The 23,980-nt window shown below is 40.0% G+C and overlaps 1 protein-coding gene and 1 long non-coding RNA gene across 2 annotated transcripts in view; one reads left to right on the top strand and one right to left on the bottom strand.

The window, feature by feature from the left end:
• Positions 1–23,980, bottom strand: part of CAGE1 (cancer antigen 1) — a 61,866-nt gene that overhangs the window by 35,809 nt on the left and 2,077 nt on the right. Inside the window, exons 2-9 of the mRNA XM_058432615.1 lie at positions 23,630–23,826; positions 22,423–22,510; positions 14,905–15,314; positions 9,362–10,420; positions 6,212–6,361; positions 4,981–5,091; positions 2,086–2,166; positions 1,436–1,543 (exon numbers count right to left, since the gene is read on the bottom strand). Coding sequence (XP_058288598.1) covers positions 1,436–1,543; positions 2,086–2,166; positions 4,981–5,091; positions 6,212–6,361; positions 9,362–10,420; positions 14,905–15,314; positions 22,423–22,510; positions 23,630–23,824 — 2,202 coding nt within the window. The 5' untranslated portion in view covers positions 23,825–23,826. The remainder of the gene's footprint in view (positions 1–1,435; positions 1,544–2,085; positions 2,167–4,980; positions 5,092–6,211; positions 6,362–9,361; positions 10,421–14,904; positions 15,315–22,422; positions 22,511–23,629; positions 23,827–23,980) is intronic.
• Positions 6,218–10,801, top strand: LOC116460155 (uncharacterized). Its single transcript, XR_004245728.2, has 2 exons — positions 6,218–6,318; positions 10,216–10,801. It is a non-coding gene; the product is annotated as an uncharacterized LOC116460155 (long non-coding RNA).

Consider the following 23,980-nt stretch of genomic DNA (forward strand, 5'->3'; position numbering starts at 1 on the left):
TCCCATTCCAGCTCCCACTGCTGGGAACACTACTGTTCACTCTCATCATCTTTGTATCACCAGGGCCTGAAGCATAGGTACTGCTAATGGACAACACAATCTATTGAGTGCTGTCCTCTTAGCTCCCTGTGCCCAAATTTTACTGGTCTTTAAGACCCAACTGCCATCTCCGTCATAACCTGCACTTAGAAATAATCTCTTCCAGTCCTCCAACAAGTATCCACTCTGTTAGATGCCAGCCATTGTACCTCTTCTCTAAAAACTTTCCCTTTCCTCCTGGTAAACAGTTATTTATGTATCTTATCTTCTTTTCTAGATTCCTTAGTAGCAGGTTTTACGTTTTGTTTCACTTTCTAGCTCCTTAGTGATTAGCTTGTTTAATCTTTTCTGGGAAGTCAATAATAATTACTGGGGTTTTTTGTTTGTTTGTTTTGTCTTGTTTTGTTTTGTTTTGAGACAAGGTCTCACTCTGTCGCCCAGGCTGGAGTGCAGTGGCACAATCTCAGCTCACTGCAACCTCTGCCCTCCGAGTTCAAGCGATTCTCCTGCCTCAGCCTCCCAAGTAGCTGGGATTACAGGCACCTGCACTGTGCCCAGCTAATTTTTTGTATTTTTAGTAGAGACGGGGTTTCACCATCTTGGCCAGGGTGGTCTTGAACTCCTGATCTCATGATCCACCCACCTCAGTCTCCCAAAGTGCTGGGATTACAGGCATGAGCCACCGCGCCCGGCCAATAATTACTTCTTAAATGAAAAAGAAAAAATTAGAAAAGAGGAAAGCTTTGAACCTTCACATTATTAGACACTTTCTTTTCTATTAAAGGTGAATTGTATATAATGAATTTAGTATAGAATGCTTTTTAATCATTTAAAAAATATGATGGTAGACTTAGCTAATTAACTCCTATAAAAATTCATTATGTTAGTCGTTTTCATTTTAGTGAGATCCAACTGAATTCCTAAATTGCTCTATAACTGTCTAGATTCTAAGATCACATTTTCATTTTCTTCTAACATATTTTTCCTATTTTATCTGCCTTTATCTTTACAATACCATCTAAAGTACATTATGAGTGTTATTGCCTGAAGCACACCTTAACCATGGTTGTTGTACACAGCTATTACTGTAGCATATGCAACAGTATTAGTGTACTTCATCTACTATGAAAAAACAGCACTTTCTAAATTTCTGCATTTGGAAGGAAATAAATCTGATTAATCTTAACAGAAATGAGGTAGGACAATATTTAAAATTTCAAAACCCCAAAATGCAAACTTCAATTCTATATTATTGTGGGTAAATAATAATGCCATGATGCCAGTATGTGACCCTTTTTATAAGCCAGTTTTTTGAAGGATGATAACTTCTTTAACTTGCTAGTAAAATAATGTTGTGTATAAAAATAATATCAAGGTAACAAAAGGTCTTTCTTACCAAGAAATCAAGCTCCTCATTTAGACTGTGGTACTCATCCAGTTTGGCTCCCAGAAAGGTAGGTACATCTCTGATACTCTTGGCTTCATCTGAATCACAGTCTATGACCTGAGATTAAATATATTTGTTCTCACTTTCAATCATTTCATACTCCTTGGAATACCTGACAATAAATACTTTATTAGTTTAAAAATCAAAGAGATTATCAGTGGCTGGAATAATAACAGTGTAGAACTTAGAACTAGAAGGACTTCAACAAATTTACCAAAAGAGGCCAGGTGCGGTGGCTCACATTTGTAATCCCAGCACTTTGGGAGGCTGAGGCGGGTGGATCACGAGGTCAGGAGATCGAGACCACGGTGAAACCCCAACTCTACTAAAAATACAAAAAAAAGTTAGCCGGGCATGGTGGCGGGCGCCTGTAGTCCCAGCTACTCGGAGAGGCTGAGGCAGGAGAATGGCATGAACCTGGGAGGTGGAGCTTGCAGTGAGCCGAGATTGCGCCACTGCACTCCAGCCTGGGCGACAGAGCAAGACTCCGTCTCAAAAAAAATAAAAATAAAAATAAAATAAATTTACCAAAAGAACATAAATATCTGAAATTGTATATTTTTATGTTAAAGATAGTACATAGTAAATATTAAGCTCACCTTAATAGCATGATCTTGAAATGCTTTTTCCTTAGCAATTAACTCTCTAAAGGTTGTGATTCTATCTTTATATTTCAGTAGCTAAGAAAAGGAAAACATTCTGTATTTTAGAGAGAAAATACAACTACACTCTAATATTTATAATAAAATAATCAAACCGGGCCATGCGTAGTGGCTCACGCCTATAATCCCAGCACTTTGGGATGCTGAGGTGGGTAGATCATCTGAGGTCAGGAGTTCAAGACCAGCCTGATTAACATGGTGAAACCCTGTCTCTACTAAAAATACCAAAATTAGCCGGGCATGGTGGCTGGCACCTATAATCCCAACCACTCAGGAGACTCAGGCAGGAGAATTGCTTGAACCTGGGAGGCAGAGGTTGCAGTGAGCCGAGATGGCGCCACTGCACTCCAGCCTGGGCGACAGAGCAAGACTCTCTCAAAAAAAAAAAAAAAAAAAAAAAAAAAAAAAATCAAACCATGCAGTCTAACAGTCTTCAGAAAACATACAAAAAATATGTTTTTAAAGCTCTTGTGAGGAAAAGAATTCACACCGCAGGTCCAAGACTGCTAGGCTTAGAGAGGCCTGCTGGCAAGGCTGCCCCATGACTGGCATTTGGAAAGTTGGACTGCAGGAAGTTTTCCACCATTCTCTGATGTAAATGGCTTATGGTGCTTAACCTACTTGCCCAAAGCATGGGACTTAAGCTGAGCATCTACTTTCCTTCCAGGGGTCTGGAATTTTGGTACGCACTAGGCAGCTCCTAGTGAACAGCTCCTGATGAAAACCTGGGGCACTGGGTCTCTAAGAAGCCTCGCTGGTAGATGACACTTCCACACCTGTGGTTGCAACTCATTGCTGGGGGAATGAAACACATCCCGTGTGACTCCATGAGGACTCTTGGAAGCCTGAGTTTTGCTTCCTCTAGACGATGCCCCTGTGCCTTTCCCTCGGCTGATTTTGCATTGCATCCTTTGCTGTGGTAAGTCATAGCTGTGAGGACGACTCACAGTCCTTCAGCTAATCCTCAAACCTGAGGGTGGTCTTGGGGTCTCCAAGGAGTTACCCTAACATACGATTGTTGTTACAGTCAGGCTATTAAAACTTTTCCTTAAAGAAAAAAATTAGCCAAATCTGGGCGTAATTTATAATCATTTCTTATTTATTCCTTCAGTATAATAATAATCTTAATATCCAATATTCAAACTGATTAGTGAGGTGTGGTACACAAAATGTTTTTTATTCTTTATTGCGAACATTTTCCAATATTTAAAATAGACAAAAAACTTTAATGAACCCCATGTAACTATCATTCAGCTTCAATAATTAACAGCTAATGGTCAATGTCATTATATCCTCAATCACTGCCCTCTTCCCTCCATCCCCCTTCACTGAATCAAATTGCAGACATCATATCACCTGTCAATACTTCAGTAATTACACAGAAGGAATTAACCATAGAACTTAAATATCTGAAAGAAATATTTTGGGGATTTTTTTTTTTTTTTGCTTTTTGTTGTTATCGTTTGTTTGTTTTGAGACAGGGTTTTGAGACTTGCCTCACCACAGATTCGACCTTTCTGGGCTCAGGTGATCCTCGCATCTCAGTCTCCGGAATAGCTGGGACACAGGTGTGTGCCACCACGCCTGGCTAATTTTTGTATTTTTTGTAGAGACAGAGTTTCCCCATGTTTCCCAGGCTGGTCTCAAACTCCTGGGCTCAGGCCATCCGCCTTCCTCAGCCTCCCCAAATGCTGGGATTACAGGCATGAGCAACTGTGCCCAGCCTGAAATTGTATTTTTGTAACAACCTCAGTTGGGCTTATTTTTGAAAGCTGTTTAGAGCAGTAGAGGCCGGTCATTTCTCTGCATGGCTATGCTCATACTTTGGTCCTGTCCTCTACAGGCTGGCTAGGAGGCAGAGAGATTCTTCAGGATACCCACAACATGTCAGTTCAGATAAGTGTTACAGAACGAATTTGTTATGATCCAAGATTCCAGGTTTGAATATATTTTGATTCCTTTAGCCAGATAAAATTGTCATTTCTGCATTCCTCTCAGATTCAAAATGGTACAATTTGACATCCTGTTATCACCTTCCTTATTTAATTCTCTTCATTTTATCCTTCAATCTCTATACTACCACACCTAGAAAAGAGTACTTGAGGCCGGGCGCGGTGGCTCACGCCCGTAATCCCAGCACTTTAGGAGGCCAAGGCAGGTGGATCACCTGAGGTTAGGAGTTCAATGGCTGCATTTCATTAAATTCGGCCTGGTCAACATGAGGAAACCCCATCTCTACTAAAAATACAAAAAATTAGCTGGGCGTGGCAGCACACGCCTGTAATCCCAGCTACTTGGGAGGCTGAGGCAGGAGAATCGCTTGAACCTGGGAGGCGGAGGCTGCAGTGAGCCAAGATCGTCCCACTGCACTCCAGCCTGAGCAACAGAGCAAGACTCTGTCTCAAAAAAAAAAAAAAAATTAAAGAAAAGAGTAACTAAAGACAATCGAAGAACCTCTGCCCTCACCCTTCACCCACCTGAGAAATAAAATTGTTTTCAATGTTTCTATTATTCCAAAGGATGAAGTTTGAAATCACTATAGGAAAGTCAAAATAAACAACCCTTCAGGAATCAGTAGTGCCGTGCAAAAATGAAAAAGTTTATCATACTAAATTTTTTGTGGGTGAATGAGATTTTCCAATACAGACAAACAATAAAACAAGTCGAATGTTGAACATTTTATCTCTTTAGTGAGGGGCACAGTAAAACTAATCTGGTCACCCAAAATAATTTTAAAAATGATTCCAACTTTAAGAGTTACTTCTTCACTACCTTTTAACTATTTTTTCACTAAAAATAATATAATTTTTAGATGAAGAATAAATATAGTACCTCTTTATCTAAATTTTTCTTTTTAAGATGGAGGCTCTTCAGTTTCTGCAGCATTATATCACTAACCTTCTCACTCTCTTTGAAATGTTCAGCATCAGAATTGGTGATGTCCTAAGGGTAAGAGTTTCAGAAGCTAGATGAAAAAGTTTTTACTAAAGCTAAAATGAGGCCAAAACCATGCATATGAAACAAAAACAAATCTCCTATCAGTAAGTAAGCAAACCAAAAGAGGTAAAATCATACTGAACTCCATTCCTCAATTACTTATCAGAAGGCATCTAATAAAGGGTTAGTACACAAAGACTTCATTTTTTTAAATTTTAATATATATATTTTTTGAGACAGAGTTTTGCTCTTTCACCTAGGCTGGAGTGCAGTGGCGCGACCTCTACTCACTGCAACCTTTCCCCCCAGGTTCAAGCGATTCTCCTGCCTCAGCCTCCCAAGTAGACAGGATTATAGGCACCCACCACCAAGCCTAGCTAGTTTTTGTATTTTTAGTAGAGATGGGGTTTCAGTATGTTGGCCAGGCTGGTCTTGAACTCCTGACCTCAGGTGATCCGCCCACCTCGGCCTCCCCAAGTGTTGGGATTACAGGCGTGAGCCACCGCGCCTGGCTGTGCATGTCCCTTAATTGTTTTTTCCATTAAATGCGGTGCTTATAAGCTCCCAGGACAGAAGCATCATTTCCCCATCTTAAAGATAAGGAAACTGAAGTGGAAGTTAGGTTACTTGGCTAACTTACACAGCTAGAAAATGATAAGCCAGCATCTGAACTCCTCTGACAGCAATTTCACTTTTCATTCTACTAATGTACACAACTCTACACTGCCCTTCCCCCATCCCTAACCAAACGTGGTATTTTAGATTGGGCAAACAGCTCATTAATGTGAACAATCACTAATTACTAGGCGCAGACTGACCAGAGCACAAGACTACTGATCTGGGAGGGCATCCCTGAAACGTGGGAAGTACTTAATAAAGGGTTCTTTTTATCTTATTACATTTTATCTATCTGTACACCTGTGAGGATTAAGTGTTTGAGAAAGATAAGCAGAAAGAAGACATAGGGGCGAAGAAGGGCTGGATGGATGGCTTAGGGGTCTGTATTTTATCTTCAATTCTTCATTTTCTTCTTCCACAACTTAATTCCTTTCATTGCCTCTCTTTTAGTCCAACCCCAGTATTTATTCCTCCCCTACTAAAATATCTAATATATATGTTTTATTACCTGGCATGTGAGAAGTCCCATCATCAGAGCCAGAAGACTCTGCATTTTGGAGGCCAGCTGAGAAGCTCTTTTTATATCTGCAGGATTCAGCCTCTCTTCTTCACAAGGTGAGCAATCCAGGAGCAGATTAGAATGTGTCGTTTTTGTATCCTACATGCACATAATTCAGATTTGTCAAAATAATGGTGAAGAACCTGAAATATCTTTTAAGTAAAATGCTGGATAAAATGCCACTCTTAAAAACCTTGGGCAATAGTTCTCAAACTTTTTGATCTTAGAATCCCTTTAGAAATTAAAACTGAGAATATTTTGAAATATTTGTTCACTAATTCTTTAAAAGTAGCAATAACTCTGTTATGTAGAACATAAATAACAATTTATTTATTTATTTTTGAGCCAGAGTCTCACTCTGTCACACATGCTGGAGTGCAGTAGTGTGAACACGGCTCACTGCAGCCTCAAATGCCTAGGCTCACACAATCCTCCCACCTCAGTCTCCCCGGTAGCTGAAACCACAGGTGCATGCCACCACACTTGGCTAATTTTTCAAATTTTTTGTAGAGATGGGGGTCTCACCATGTTGCCCAGGCTGGTCTTGAACTACTGGGCTCAAGCAATGTTCTTGCCTTAGCCTCCCAAATGCTGGGATTGCAAGTGTGAACCACTGTGCCCAACCAATAACAATTTAAAAAAAAAAAAATTACCACATTTTTCAAAACAAAAAAATTGTGAAAAGAATGGCACTGTTTTGCATTTTTTGCAAATATTTTTAATGCTGGATTAATTGAAGATAGCAGGATTCTCATATTTGCTTCACACATTCCATCAGCCATGAGAGCAATTACATCATCACACATCATGTAGCTTCTGGACAACTCCACTGTACACTTGTGAAAAATGAGAGTAAAAAAGGCAGTAATGTCTTAATATTACTATAAAAATACTTTTAACTTCACAGATACTCCCAGACCATACTTGGAGAAAACAGAACTAGAGTTCATGAAAAGCAAAACTATAAGCAGAGTAAGTATGAATTCAGAGTGTCAGAGAAATTGATTAATCAAAATAAAATAAGGAACTTGAAGAAAATTATATACTATGCTAAATTTCTGTACAATTAAACTAATTCATTCAGAGCTTACCAATTTAAAATTCATCATGATTTGGTTAGGAGCTCAAGTTAAGGTGGCTTAGGTCAGGGGTTCTCAAAGTGTGGTCCCAGGACCAGCAGCATCAACAACAACTGGGATCTTGCTAGAAATGCACGTTCTCAGGCCCCACCCCAGAATTACTGAAGCAGAAACTCTAGGGTAGGGCCAGCAATCTGTGTTTTAACAAGTGTTTTAGGGAATTCTGAAGAATGTTCAAGTTTGAAAATCACTGGCTTAGATAATCCTTTTTTCTTAGATCTTAGATTTTTTTTAATTTAGGAAAAGAATATTTTCCTAAGAATCCTTAAAAATAGTAAAATCATTTACTTGTAAAGAATACTTAAAATGATTACAGATTCATAAAAGAGGGTCCACTAAGGACATCTTAAGGTAACATCAGCTCAGTTCAAGTTAATAAAACAAATATAAACATAGCCAGGTGCGGTGGCTCATGATTGTAATCCCAGCACTTTGGGAGGCCGAGGAGGGTGGATCACCTGAGATTGGGAGTTTGAGACCAGGCTGGCCAACATGGTGAAACACTGTCTCTACTAAAAATACAAAAAAATTAGCTGGGCATGGTGGTGTGTGCCTATATAATCCCAGCTACTCAGGAGGCTGAGGCAGGAGAATTGCTTGAACCCGGGAGGCAGAGGCTGCAGTGAGAGGAGATCACGCCACTGCACTCCAGCCTGGGCAACAGAGCGAGACTCTGTCTTAATAAATAAATAAATAAAGCAAATACAAAAAATAAACTTACACATTTTTCTAGTTCAGATTAGCCTTCTTTCTAAGTAATCAGTTAATAAGATTTTACTATACATACTTTAAGGTAGGCCTACACAACTGAAATAGATGTGCTCTGGCTTGTGAAAATTATAACTTCCAGAATGTGTTTCCAGGTTCTTGGCTGCCAAAAAAGCCTTTTGAACTACATATAATAAAAGATTACAGCTTCCCCAAACATATTGATATGGTTCTGATGCTGTTCTTAAATGTATAAAACTAGTATATGATACAGGTTTGTTTTGCCTTGTAAACCAAACATGCAATTGTATTATTTTGTTTTGTTGATGAATAGAATTGAGAGACAACTTAGAAAATCTTTTCTCAAAGGAACCCTGGGGTTGGGCGCGGTGTCTCACACCTGTAATTCCAGCACTTTGGGAGGCTGAGGCAGGTGGATCACTTGAGGTCATGAATTCGAGACCAGCCTGGCCAACACGGTGAAACCCCATCTCTACTAAAAATACAAAATTAGCTGGGCATGGTGGCGCACGCCTGTAATCCCAGTTACTCGGGACGCTGAGGCAAGAGAATCACTTGAACCTGGGAGGCAGAGGTTGCAGTGAGCCAAGATCGTGTCACTACACTCCCACCTGGGCAACAGAGCAATACTGTCTCAAAAAAAAAAGTAACTGCTGGAAGATGCTTTTGATGACTGGCAATGAGTACCCACAGAATTCCCAGGTTAACTGCCACCTCTACCAAAATAATCACAAGAAGGCAGGAATAGCTGTTCTTTGAATATTCATGAACCAAAAGAAACTTCTCCAAACCTGAGGTGTATTTTCCTCTCTATATCTGTTTTTCATTTTTCTTTTTTTCTTTTTTTGAGACAGAATCTTGCTCTGTCCCATGCTGGAGTGCACTGGCACAATCATAGCTCACTGCAGCTTCAAACTCCTGAGCTCAAGCAATTCCCCCATCTCACCCTCCCGAATAGATAGGACTATAGGTGCACACCACCATGCATGACAGATTGGCTGATTTAAAAAATGTTTTGTAGAGATGGGGTTTCACTATGTTGCCTAGGCTGGTGTCAAACTCCTAGCCTCAAGAGATCCTCCTGCCTCAGCCTCCCAAAGTACTGAGGTCTGTTTCTTTCTTTAATAATTCTTTCTGCAAAAAAATGTAAGTGCCATGTCTAAATATGCATCACCAGACCACTAGAAACTCTTGAAATTCTGCATCAGAGATTCAGAATGTGTATCAATACCTTGGTAATATCTGACTTCATGACTTCCTCTAATTGCTCCTTTAACTGAGCTGTCTCAAATTTAGGGACATAATTTTGCTCTTCACTCCTTGCAACCTGCTGTTTAAGTTTTGCATTCTCATTTTTTACTTCGTTGATTTGCTGCTGAAGTTTTACATTCTTTGTTCTTTCATTTTCAGACATAAATTGCAAATTTTTAACTTGAGTGAGCAATTCCTCAACTTTAGATTTCAGTTTCTGTCTTTCTTCCAGGTTTTCCTTTTCACGTTTCTGGAGTTCCTCCTGTAAAGACAAGAACTCTTGTTCTTGGGTCTCTTTTTCCCGTTTCAACAAGTCCAAAGCAGAAGCTGTGGCCTTTTCCAGTTCTTTTGTGCGTTGTTGTAGTCTCTCTACCTCTTCTTCTTTCTTGCTTAAGGTTTTGTCCATCTCTAAATATTGACTTACAGATTTATTTTTTTGTTGCATTTCAGTCATGTACCTGTCCTGTAAACGCACATAATTAGCTTTCATCTTCTTAAATTGAAGCTGTAACATTTCCTTGTCATTCCTGGATTCCTGAAGATGTTTTTGGGTGTTAGCTAAACTCTCTTGCGAATTCTGCAATGTCTTTTTAGTATCATTGTTCTCTAAGATTATTTTGTATTTGTCTTCAATTAATTCTTCAACATTCTCCTTTAGCTTATTGATGTCATCAGTGAACACTTGCTGTTTGGTAATCTTCATCTGTAGTTCTTTAACCCTCTTCTCTAAATACAGGTTACTACACTGGAGTTCTTGGATTCGCGCTTCCTGCTTTCTGTTAGTATGTTTTAATTTCTGCAAGACTTCATTTAAAGCCATGTCCTCTTGAACAGGTTGTAAACTTTCAGCACTTCGCTCCCGGTCAGGCATCTCACAGTTTTCCCGACATGCTTCACTCCTCCAGGAAATGCCTGCCGAAGACCAAGTTGAGACAATTTCTGGCCTCTCCACACCCTCTGCTGTGACTTCCTCTTCATAACTGACTGACATCTCAGGAATTTCCCCATAATTCTGTATTTCTTTTGAAGGAACTGCAGTCTGTAAATTATAGTAAACAAAGTAAGTGTGAACGAGTAGAAAGATATGAACTTTCAAGTCAGATAGGGCTGGCCTTGAATTCTATAGTAGATCCCCTGTTTGGCTTCCTCTGCTGTAAAGTAACAGTAGTGTCTACTTCCAATAATAATGCCTATTAACAAAAGTTAATAACTACGTATTAATTGCTAAATGTACAGCACCTAACAGCACAGCAGGGCACAGGCAGTAGGTATATGACAGATATACATCCCATTTACTTTGACAAAAGGAAAATTAAACTTTCATCCTCTTACCATTTTCTATTATGGAAACTTCTCTGCACACATATAAGATGCTTTGACTTCAAATGAATTCAGACAAATAAATGTACCAATTACCTTACAGACTGCAAGGTCTCTCTTTTTTTTTTTTTTTTTACATGTTACTACTGGGCCAAAAGTTTGGATTTTTAGGGAGGAAAGGTCTCTTCTCTTTTGAATATTTTTTATTCCACATTTAGACCATTATCTCATTATTCTGTGACTCTTAGGAACATTAGAATGGCAGAAGAACAAGCCTCATGATTGACTTTATGCTGCCGATACAGGTTTTGAGGAGGTTAGAAAAAGACAGTAGGCTGGGCGAGGTAGCTCACGCCTGTAATCCCAGCACTTTGGGAGGCCGAGGTGGGTGGATCACCTGAGGTCAGGAGTTTGAGACCGGCCTGACCAACATGATAAAACCCTATCTCTGCCCAAAATACAAAAATTAGCCCGGCGTGGTGGCACATGCTTATAATCCCAGCTACTCGGGAAGCTGAGTGAGTCAGCAGAATCACTTGAACGGAGGAGGTGGAAGTTGCGGTGAGCTGAGATCACACCATTGCACTCCAGCCTGGGCGACAGAGTGAGACTCTGTCTCAAAAAATAATAATAATAAAATAAACAAATAAAAATTTAAAAAGACAGTAAATTGTGGTAAGAAATGGTGAAATGAATATGACATTAAAAACCCAGGGCTGGGTGCAGTGGCTCATGCTTGTAATCACAGTACTTTGGGAGGCTGAGGCGGGCAGATCACCAGGTCAGGAGATCAAGACCATCCTGGCCAACATGGTGAAACCCCATCTCCACTAAAAATACAAAAATTAGCCGGGTGTGGCGGTGCACACCTGTAGTCCCAGCTAGGCAGGAGGCTGAGGCAGGAGAATAGCTCAAACCCGGGAGGCAGAGGCTGCAGTGAGCCAAGATTGTGCCACTGCACTCCAGCCTGGGCCACAGAGCGAGACTCCGTATCAAAAAAACAAAAAACAAACAAAAAACCAAAAACAAAACCCAGGCCAGGCACAGTGGCTCATACCTGTAATCCCAACACTTTGGGAGCCCAAGGTGAGAAGATTCCTTGAGACCAGGAGTTCGAGACCAGCTTGGGTAACATAGTGAGACCCTATCTCTACAAAAAAAATTTTTTAAATCAGTCAGGCGTGGTGGCACGTGCCTGTAGTCCTAGCTCCTTGGGAAGCTGAGGCAGGAGGATTTCTTGGGGGCCATGATCACACTGCTCTCCAATCTGAGTAACAGAGCAAGACACCTTGTATCTAAAAAAAATAAATAAATAAAAACCCAGTAAAAGGTATCTGTAGTGGTGTGCTGTATAATTCTCTGGAATTTAGAGACAAGGACTTCTGTATTTTGGTTTTTGGCTCATCCTTCTGCAGAACCTTGTATCTTAATGGTTTTTCATTGTTCTGGGATAAAGATAACTATCATTACTGAGACCTACAAGGCCCTAATATCTTGCTGTTGATATCTGCTATGCTTTAAATGCATCCCCTAAAGTTCATGTGCCGGAAGCTTAATCCCCAATGCAACAGTGTTGGAAGATGGGGCCTAGTAAGAGGTGAATAAAAATGACTAAATGTTGTTATCGCAGGAGTGTGTTAGTTATCACAAGTGGATTTGTTACAAAAGTGAGTTTGGGGGCTGGGAGCAGTGGCTCACAACTGTAATCCCAGCACTTTGGGAGGCCGAGGCAGGCGGATCACAACGTCAGGAGATTGAGACCACCCTGGCTAACACTGTGAAACCCTGTCTCTACTAAAAATACAAAAAATTAGCTGGGCGTGGTGGCACACACCTGTAATCCCAGCTACTCAGAAGGGTGAAGCAGGAGAATTGCTCGAACTCAGGAGGCAGAGGTTGTAGTGAGCCAAGATGGCGCCACTACACTCCAGCCTGGGCGACAGAGCGAGAATCCATCTCAAAATAAATAAATAAAATAAAAGTTAGTTTGGCCTCCACTTGCTCCCTCAATCTCATCCTCTTTTGCCCCTCCACCTCCCATCATGAAATGACAGCACAGAGACCCTTGCATGATGCTGGCACCATGGACCTAGCCTCCAGAACCGTGAGCCAGATAAATTGTTATTCATTATAAATTGCCCAGTCTGTGATATAGTTGCAGCAGTATGAAATGAACTAAAGCAGTATCTGACCCACACCACCTCTGTCTTCATCTGCTATACCCTTCCTCCTTCCTCCAACTCTGATCTTCCTGGACTCAGGGCTTCCTTCAGGTCCTAGTAGGTACCATGCTTCCTGTGGCAACAGGGTTTGCAGACGTTATTCCTTCTGTATGGAATGCTCTCCTACCCATAGCTGCCTAATTAACTCCTACCCATCCTTTAGAGCTCAGCTCAATGATCATTTCTTCAGGGATGCCTTCCCCAGACTCCCTGATCAGGGTAGTATCCTTATCATAGATGCCCATCCTACTTATATTTGCAGCACCTATCATAGTTGCAAGTTTATATGTAACTTTATATAGCATCATAGCATAAACAGTAACTTTATATAACATGCTCTACATATACTTTATATGTAACTTTGTTCACCTAACTTATTGATCTTATTATAGTTGCAAGTTCACATTTATTTGTGTGATTCATTAATGACTACCTCCTCTAGTAGGATGTTGTCTTCATGAGGACAAGAACTACATCTTTTTGTCTATTTTCTAACCATTACCTAATGTGTAGTACAGACCTGGCATGTAATAGATGCCTAAAAGTATCTATTGACTGAATGAAAAATGGCTAAATGCAATGGAAAGAGGAAAGAACAATCTTGTGAAACCCTATTTAAGCTGATTTTTAAAATGTTGTTTTCCAGAAATCAACATGGACAAATAAAGTTCTTTTAAATGCTGTCATCTACTTTCAAAAAAATGGAAATGCTCATACTTGTACATAAGGCATTACAGTCATAGTGTTTCCCATCAAACTCACATTGAAAAGGTATTATTGGCCAGGTGTGATAGCTCACACCTGTAATCCCAGCACTTTGGGAGGCCAAGGCGGGTGGATGATTTGAAGTCAGCAGTTCAAGATCAGCCTGCCCAACATGGTGAAAACCCGTCTCTACTAAAAATACAAAAAAAATTAGCCAGGTGTGGTGGCACACGCCTGTAATCCTAGCTACTCAGGAGGCTGCAGCAGGACAATCGCTTGAATCCAGGAAGCAGAGGTTGCGGTGAGCCAAGATCATGCCACTGCACTCCAGCCTGGGCAACAGAGTAAGACTCCGTATCAAAAACAAAACAAAATATCAAAAAAAGAGAAAAGGTATTACTTATACTATTCTTGAATTTTATCTATTTTCCCATACCAATTCCTAGTATTTTTAATTTTTTTGTTCAGAAAGTACACAGAATATATACTGTCAGTATCTTCAGTGCTCTTAGGATACTACATGTGTGCTCAGAATCAATAAACGAAATGATAAACTAATATTTTCACTTTAGTAGAAAAATTAGTATTTTTTGCTTGTCAATAGGAGTCCAATAGGACAGAGAAATCTTGTCTTTCTTGAAAAATGAATTAGTGCCTCTGCACTCGTTCCTCTTCTTAACCTTTCCATCACTGTAAACTCTGCTACTTCCAGCCATTTTGATTCAACAAATATAAAAGCTTATTATATTCAGACTGCTCTGTCTACACAGTAGCCATTCTTTTGTTTCTTTACTTCTCTAATAAACTGGTTTGTGGTGAAAAAAAATTATAGTAAAAAAAGCTTATTATATTCAAGGAACCATCTAGACACTGTGGTGCATAAGAGGGTTAAGAGTCCTGATCCTTAAAGAAATTACCATTTGGTAGAGCTAATCCTCAAGTATGGACTTGATTTTACTAGAAAAATTTATTTCTGAATTGGCTAAGATCTCAGAATGCATTTTCCCCAGAGAAGCAAAGTCCCTCATGCTAACTAGGTGATTAAACACTACTTGGAAAAGATTATATATATATATATATATATAAAATCTTGTGTGTGTGTGTATATATATATACACACACACACACACACACAATTTTTTAAATGCATCCTTTAATACTCCACAGGCTTTACTGACCATCACAATCGTCCCTCCTCTGCTTTATAATTAACTCTCAGATGAACTAGGTTAGAACTATTCTCTTTATCAAATGGTTTTACAATATTATTGTGTACACTTTCCTTACATGAGAAGCTTGGAGGTTGGCTAGGGTTGAGGGCAGATTCCTTGGCAATACTTTTAGCCAGTGACTTTTCTGTAAATTTCAGCGTCTCTCCACTGCAGTGGATTAGAGGCGGGCTTCTAGGAGGAGGCTGTCTAAAATACTCGTTACCAAGTTGGTCTGTATTTGCAGAAACACTAGTTTCCATTGGATTTTCTTCCTTAAATGAGTCTTGCTTTATATTGTTGTCTTTTGCATAATTATACACTTGACTTTGAAATTCTGGCTTCTCTGTCATTTCATCATCAAATGCTTCTACCCAGTGAAATTTGCAAACGGTTTCAAATTGTCTCAAGGAAGATATGCTGATGGTGTCAACTGGCTGAATTAGTACATTCTTTGAGTAATTTTCAATGTTGTTATCTCATAAGAAAGAGAAGGAAATAAAAACGGGTGGACCATGAACTTGGATGGTAACAGTTATATTTATATTTATCAAATAAACTGCTGTAGCCACTTAAAAATTACATATTATTTCAACCTTATTTACTGTGTGAATTTTAGCATGGTTTTGTGCTAGCAAACAAAACAGAATTTTTTACATGGGGTAAAGAAGTCCCCAAATGACTGCTAGGAAAAAGTGCGTTATATGTAATTCTGGTCAAATACAATTACAATACATTTCAAGATATCTTCAAAATTCTTTTGTTGTACTGTAATTTTAAGATATTTTAAATTATACAATGTTTCAAAAGGACAAGGATAGTATAATAGAAAACACATATAAACTTGCTTAATCTCACAAAAATCCCATGATGTCAGTACTGTTATTATCCCTATTTTACAGACAAGGAAACTTTAGTGTAAGAGATGTTAAAGTCACTTGTCCAAGGTCACAGAGCTGCTAAGAGGTGCTGCTGAGATTCTAGACTACTACTTCTAAATGCTATGCTATACTGTTTTTCGATATGACAAATTATGTAGATGTAATGTTTTTTAAAATCAGGAGCAAATAAGAAAACAAAATGTTACAAATTAATGATCCCTTTTATCTAACTTTCCTCCTCCCCAGAGATAACCACTGTACTGAAGCCCATATGTATCCATTCTTCCCATTCTCGTTTTACTTTTACTACTGATTTATGTATCCTAAATAATAAAACCAACATAATCTTCCCAAAGAATAAAGTTCCCAGATTTCCTCATTTTGTGACACCCTTAATGTCTCAGTACTTTTTTTCACAGTACCTCTGGACCAAAAGGAATACTTAAGCTCCATTTAGTAAATAATTAAGTTCAAGCTAGTATTTGCCCTAAGTTATTAGCTGTGTGAAAATACACATAAACTAAAAGAAAAAGATAGTATTTTATTCTTTTTTTTTTTTTGAGACGGAGTCTCGCTCTGTCGCCCAGGCTGGAATGCGGTGGCGCAATCTCGGCTCACTGCAAGCTCCGCCTCCCGAGTTCACGCCATTCTCCTGCCTCAGCCTCTCCGAGTAGCTGGGACTACAGGCGCCCGCCACCACACCCGGCTAATTTTTTGTATTTTTAGTAGAGACGGGGTTTCACCGTGGTCTCGATCTCCTGACCTCGTGATCCGCCCGCCTCGGCCTCCCAAAGTGCTGGGATTACAAGCGTGAGCCACCGCGCCCGGCCGAAAAATATAGTATTTTATTCTTAAACAACCACACTTTACTACTTGGATGTACACTGTTAGGCACCGTACAGCACCTCAAACCGTGGAATCAGATTGGAGACCACCACTCTCGTTCCTATTCCACAATGATTTTCACACAGGACTTGCTTTTTATTATAGCAACCTCCAAAAACCTACCTTTACAAATAAGACATCATAGGAAGGACTACAGTATGGGTTTATAGTGAAAACTACAGCTAACAGATTGTGGGGGTCTGATAGATGGCCAGTGTCACTGTTTCCCTCAAACTCCAAAATACCCTGCAACACTTTAGGTGAATGATTAATATATAGCATTGTTTTATGTGCTCTTATATTTTACATAAATAGCATCTCACTCTATCTATAGCCATATAAAAGTCTTGGACGCAGTGATTTACGCCTGTAATCCTAGCACTTTGGGAGGCTGAGGTGGGTGGATCACCTGAGGTCAGGAATTTGAGACCAGCCTGGTCAACATGGTGAAACCCCGTCTCTACTAAAAATACAAAACTTAGTGGGGCATGGTTGTGCACACCTGTAATCCCAGCTACTCAGGAGGCTCAGGCAGGAGAACCACTTGAACCTGGGAGGCGGAGATTGCAGTGATCCGAGATTATGCCACTGCACTCCAGCCTGGGTGACAGTGCAAGACTCCGTTTCAAAAAAAAAAGTCTTTATTTCACACAAAATTTTGCTTCTGAGGCTTAGCCATATAAATACATACATATGTAGTTCATTCTACTGAAAGATTACACTTTATTCCTTTTTTGTTGGCTATTTAAGTTGCTTCTAATTTTGCCCTTAAAAACAGCACTGCAGTGAACGTGTTTCCTTCTATGCCAATGTAAAAATTTTTGGCTAGGCTCTGCGGATACACCTAGAAGTGAAATTGCTGGATTATAGAAAATACATACCTTCAACTTTACTAGATATTGCAAAATTACTCTCCAAAGTGTACCAATTTATGCTTCTACCAGTAGCCTCAGGGTTCCTTTGCTCTACACATCCCTTCAAAATATGTCAAATTCATATGTTTGAAATGGTATTTTACTGTGACCTTCTTAATGTACATCCTTTCATGTATTTAATGGTCTTACAGGTTTCTTTTTCTGTGATCTGCTTGTTGTATACTGTTATGGACTCAATTGTGTGCCCCCAAAATTCATATGCTGAAGCTCTAACCCCTAGTACCTTAAAATATGACTCTTATTTGTAGACAGGGCCTTTAGAAAAGTAACTGAGCTTAAAAGAGGTCACAAGGGTAGGCCCTAATCCAGTATGACTGGTGTCCTTATAAGAGGAAGAAGAGACAGCAGCGAGGTGTACGCAAAGACAAAAGGCCATGTGAGACACTGCAAGAAGCTGGCCATCTGCAAGTCAGGGAGGGAGACTTCAGGTGAAAGCAACCGCGCTGGCACCTTGATCTTGGACTGCCAGCCTCTAAGAATGAGAAAATTAATTTCTGTTGTTTACGCTACCCAGTTTGTGGTGTTTTCTTATGGCAGCCCTAACAAACTACTAATACATATACTTTGGCTGTTTTTCTATTACGTGCCTTTTTTTTTTTTTTTTTTTTTTTTTTGACAGAGTCTCTGTCACCCAGGCAGGAGTGCTGTGGCACGATCTCAGCTCATTGCAACCTCCACCTCCTGGGTTCAAGCGATTCTCATGCCTCAGCCTCCCAAGTAGGTGGGATTACAAGCGTGCACCACCACGCCCGGCTAATTTTTGTATTTTTAGTAGAGATGGGATTCCACCATGTTGGCCAGGCTGGTCTTGAACTCCTGACCTCATGTGATCTGCCCACCTCAGCCTCCCAAAGTGCTGGGATTACAAGTGTGAGCCACTGTGCCCGGCCTGAATTATGTGCCTTTTTCTTTTCTTTTTTTTTTTTTTTTTTTTTTTTTTTTTTTTTTTTTTTTTTTTTTTTTTTTTTTTTTTTTTTTTAGATGGAGTCTCACTCTGTCCCCCAGGCTGGAGTGCAGTGGCGCCATCTCAGCTCACTGCAAGCTCTGCCTCCTGGGTTCACGCCATTCTCCTTTCTCAGCCTCCCAAGTAGCTGGGACTACAGGCGTCCACCATCACACCCAGCTAATTTTTGTATTTTTAGTAGAGACGGGGTTTCACCATGTTAGCCAGGATTGTCTCAATCTCCTGATCTCGTGATCCGCCCATCTCGGCCTTCCAAAGTGCTGGGATTACAGGTATGAGCCACCATGCCCAGCCATTACGTGCCTTTTTCTAAGTGACTTGTAGTTCTTTATTTTAGATACCAAATATTTGTCAATTATACATATTGCATGTATCTTCAGTCCATGCTTTTTACTTTATTATACTTTAGCCATTCAGACGTTTTCTTAATGTAGTCAATGCATCGATTATGGATTGCATTTCTCCTGTCTCTTTTTTTGAGACAGAGTCTTACTCTGTCACCCAGGCTGGAGTCAGTGGCACGATCTCGGCTCACTGCAACCTTCGCCTCCCGGATTCAAGTGATTCTCGTGCATCAGCCTCCTGAGTAGCTGGGCCACTATGCCCAGCTAATTTTTGTATTTTTAGTAGAGGCAGGGTTTCGCCATATTGGCCAGGCTGGGTTCGAACTCCTGACCTCCTGATCCACTTGCCTCGGCCTCCCAAAGTGCTGGGATTACAGGCATGAGCTACCGTGCCCAGCCCTGTATTTCTCACGTCTTAAGAACTCTTAGGCTGGGCGTGGTGGCTCATGCCTGTAATCCCAGCACTTTGGGAGGCCGAGGCTGGCAGATCACAAGGTCAGGGGTTCAAGACCAGCCTGGCCAACATGGTGAAACCCTGTTTCTACAAACATAAAAAAAAATTAGCCATACATAGTGGCAGGCGGCTGTAGTCTCATTACTCAGGAGGCCGAGGCAGGAGAATAGTTTGAACCCGGAAGGCGGAGGTTGCAGTGAGCCGAGATCACTCCACTGCACTCCAGCCTGGGTGACAGAGCGAGACTCCATATCAAGAAAAAAAAAAAAAAGAAAAAGAAATCTTTTCTGTTGTCACAAAGGCATTTGATGTGGTTTGGCTCTGTGTTCCCACCCAAATCTCATCTCCAATTGTAATCCCCACGTATTGAGGGAGGCAATTAAATCACGGGGACAGTTTTCCCCATGCTGTTCTTGCGATAGCGAGTTCTCACAAGATCTGATGGTTTCAAAGTGTTTGGCAGTTCCCCCGCCCCTCCTCTCGTCATTTAAGACGTGCCTTGCTTCCTGTTTGTCTTCTGCCGAGATTCTGTTTCCTGAGGCCTCCCCAGCCATGTAGAACTGTGATCCAATTAAACCTCTTTTCTTTATAAATTACCCAGTCTCAGGTAGTTCTTTATGGCAGTGTGAAAACAGACTAATACAGCATTTTCTACACTTCTTTTATAAGTTAGAACTTTGCAGTTCACATGTAGCCCTTTACCCATGTGGACTTTATTTTGTATTTGGTGTGAGGTAAGGTTCTAATCATTTCCTACATTGAGAGAGCCAACTGTTCCAGCACAACGAAATGAACTCCCCCACTGGTTTATAATGACACCTCTATCAAATACCAGGTGTCCTCATATATAAATGGGTCTACTTTTGGACTTTGTCTTTTATTTATTCCACTGGTTTGTTACCCTTCTGCCTATAACACATTGTTATAATTACTATAACTAATAACTCTTGTTATCTAGCAGGATAAGTCTCCACATCTTCTTTTTCAAAATTGTATTGGGTATTTTTTTAAACTTTTTCACTTCTGAATGGGGATGTTAGGATTAAGGTAGAATACATGAAATTGCATTAACCAATAGACTTCAGGAAAACTGACATCTTTACAATCTGAACATGAAACATTTAATTATTTTTTATGGCCTCCAGGAAAGTTTTATAATGTTTTTTAATGGAAATCTTACACTTTTTGTTAGATTTATTCTTAGGTACCTTAGTGTGTGCTGCTACTGATAATAGTAAGTTTTTAAGAATTACTGTTTTACATTTGCTGTTGCTAGTACATTGAATGCTATTGGTTTTTTAATATTGATTTTATATCTAGCTTTCTTCTAAACTTTCTTATTAGTTTTAATAGCTCATCTGTAGGTGCTTATGACTTTTCTATGTAAAAAAGTACATATTTGCAAATAATGATAATTACTTCTCTTCCTTTCCAATCCTTATAGCACTTATCGTCGCCCAGGCTGGAGTGCAGTGGCACCATCTCGGCTCACTGCAAGCTCCGCCTCCCAGGTTCATGCCATTCTCCTGCCTCAGCCTCCTGAGTAGCTGGGACTACAGGCACCCGCCATCATGCCTGGCTAATTTTTTGTATTTTTAGCAGAGATGGGGTTTCACCGTGTTAGCCAGGATGGTCTCGATCTCCTGACCTCGTGATCCGCCTCCCTCGGCAGCACTGATTTTTCTTACACCTGCATGTATTAAATTCCATAATTTCAATAAGTCTTGTTGAAACTTTTCATTTTAGTATTATTTACAAGTATTAAAAATAAAGACATTTGTATACAGCATTTAGATTTGCTTTAATAAATATGATCAACGTAGGGCCCGGTGTGGTGGCTCATACCTGTAATCCCAACACTTTGGGACACCAAGGCAGGAGACTCACTTGAGCCCAGGAATTTGAGACCAGCCTGGGCAGCATAGTGAGCTCCATCTCAAAAACAAAACCAAAAACATGATCAATGTATCTCATTATATGATTAAATCCTAAATAGCTTTCATCTATCAATTTAGGATTAGAATAACAGATTTGGGGTTATATCAACACACAGCTCTCTTTTTTTTTTTGAGACAAGGTCTCACTGTGGTTGCCCATGCAGCAGTGCAGTGGCGTGATCTCGGCTCACTGCAGTCTCAGCCTCCCGGGCTCAGGTAATTCTCCCACCCAGGCCTCCAAAGTGGACCACGACACCTAGCTAATTTTTTGTATTTTTAGTAGAGATGGGGTTTCGTCATGTTGCCCAATCTGATCTCAAACTAGTGGACTCAAGCAATCCTTCTGCCTTGGCCTCCCAAAGAGCTGGGATTACAGGTGTGAACCACTGCACCTGGTGTTTTTTGTTTGTTTTGGTTTTTTTTGAGATGGAGTTTCGCTCTTGTTGCCCAGGCTGGAATGCAATGGTGCAATCTCGGCTCACTGCAACCTCCACCTCCTGGGTTCAAGGGAGTCTCCTGCCTAAGCCTCCTGAGTAGCTGAGACTACAGGCACCACCACACTCAGCTAATTTTGTATTTTTAGTAGAGACGGGGTTTCTCCATGTTGGTCAGGCTGGTCTTGAACTCCCGACCTCAGGTGATCCACTTGCCTCGGCCTCCCAAAGTGCTGGGATTACAGGCGTGAGCCACCGTGCCTGGCCTCCCTTTTTTTTTTAAGAGACAGGTTCTCCTTCTGTTGCCCACTGGAGTGCAGTGACATGATCATAGCTCATAACAGCCTTGGACTCATAACAGCTAGGGCTCAAGCAATCCTCCTGCCTTGGCCTTCCAAAGCACTGGTATTATAGATATGATCCACCACACCCAACCTCAATACACATTTAAAGATACTTGTATAGTAGAAAATTTTTGTGTCTGAGTCTGGGACTTGATCACGGCTCATTCATTTAAAGCTACACAATCCTGGGCAAGTTACTCTCCTAGCCTTATTTTCCTTATCTGTAAAGTGAAGATAAAAACAGCCCTTACTTCAATTTTTTAAAATCCTTATTTCAGTAAGATTTTTTGTAGATTAAGTGTGATGATGTATATAAAGTGCTTAGCACAAAACCTGGCTATTGTTATTATCACAGAACACACAAAAAAGTTTCTCTCTTTTGCATATTGCTAACAAGTAGATACTTACCATTTAACAAATTGTCCAGTGTGCCATAAGCATCTTCACAAAGTGTGGATTCATACTCATTTTCCCTTTCAAAATTCTTTATTTCATTCTGTATTAATAAAAAAGGCATTAATACTTCAAGCAAACATCATAAGCTTCTTCTAAAGGTATTTGCGCATTGTTACGTAATTCTGCTATTAGAATATTTCATTACATAGGTAGAATGTGCTTTCTAGTATCTTTCCCCAGCATATTTGGCTCCCTTTTAGTAAAACTATTCTAACAGAGTCCCAATATTAAACAACAATGTAACAAATAGCCTGCTATTTTAATATTTTGGTTTTTTGGTAAGTCAAATCATGTGACTATAAATTTAGGGATACGTGATAGCGTATTTATGTATTGATAATTATTTGATGCTTATTAAATCTAGCCTAAACAGCATTAAGATGGTTGTTATTCCAGTCTTTTAACACTGAAGATATATAAAACAGGCATATATCTGTGATGCATTTTTATAAATTCCTATTTAGTGGAATCAGATGTCACCGACTATCAAATGTTTAGCACAACACTCATGAAGATATTGGGACACTACAGTCTTCTATTTTGTAATAAAGGGAGCTAGGCATTTTCATGAAGACAGGAAAGTTGTCATTTACATGCAGGGTGCCATCAATGTCATTATGAATGACAACTGAATCATTTGCATATTGACGTAAGTGGAAGATGCATTAGACTAGAAGTCAGGTTCCTTGGGCTCTTGTCCTGCCTCTGACTGAATTGGTCACGTCCCCTGGCTGCACTCCTGGGACTTCATGAGGCTAGAAAGGATCAGTTTTAACACTGTGTGTAAAAATGTACCATGCTCTCTCGCATAGGCTGGAGTGCAGTGGCGCGATCTTGGCTCACTGTAACCTCTACCTCCCGGGTTCAAGTAATTCTCCTGTCTCAGCCTCCAGAATAGCTGGGATTACAGGTGCTCTCTTCTATGCCTGGCTAATTTTTATATTTTTAGCAGAGATGGGGACTCACCATGTTGCCCAGGCTGGTCAAAATGTATCTTACGCTGGTGAAACTGGGAAAACCAGACCCTGTATTCCCCTCCTTTATGTGTCCACTGAAAATTGTTTTATTTTTCCCTATATTTTTGAAGAAATTTTCATATGGAAGACAATGTGAATTCTGAATACATCTGAGCCTCCTGGAACTTATAAGCAACGCACACCTGAGGCAAGTCACAAGTGGTACTGGTGGTTTCCATACAGATTGGAGAATCTGAAAGCATTACACCTTGAGAAAGATTGCTGACATTCATGGTATCCGATTCTGAAATGCTTTCTACTTTTTCATGAGAAGTATCCACTTCAAAATGTACAGGATCTGAAGGTGATGACCAAAATTTTTGATAGTCCTTGTTCATAACTGTTGAATAATGAAAGGCTTCTTTAAAAAAAAAATTGTGTCTATTAGTAGGTACAAACAAAAAGTTTTTTCCCTATCCCTCTTCTCATTAAGAAAGTAGCAAAGTTCACTGCCCTTATTTGAAATGTCATTTGTCAAGTTATTAGAAAAATTA

The sequence above is a fragment of the Hylobates moloch genome, unplaced genomic scaffold, assembly GCF_009828535.3.
Source record: "Hylobates moloch isolate HMO894 unplaced genomic scaffold, HMol_V3 SCAFFOLD_20, whole genome shotgun sequence".
NCBI lineage: Eukaryota > Metazoa > Chordata > Mammalia > Primates > Hylobatidae > Hylobates > Hylobates moloch.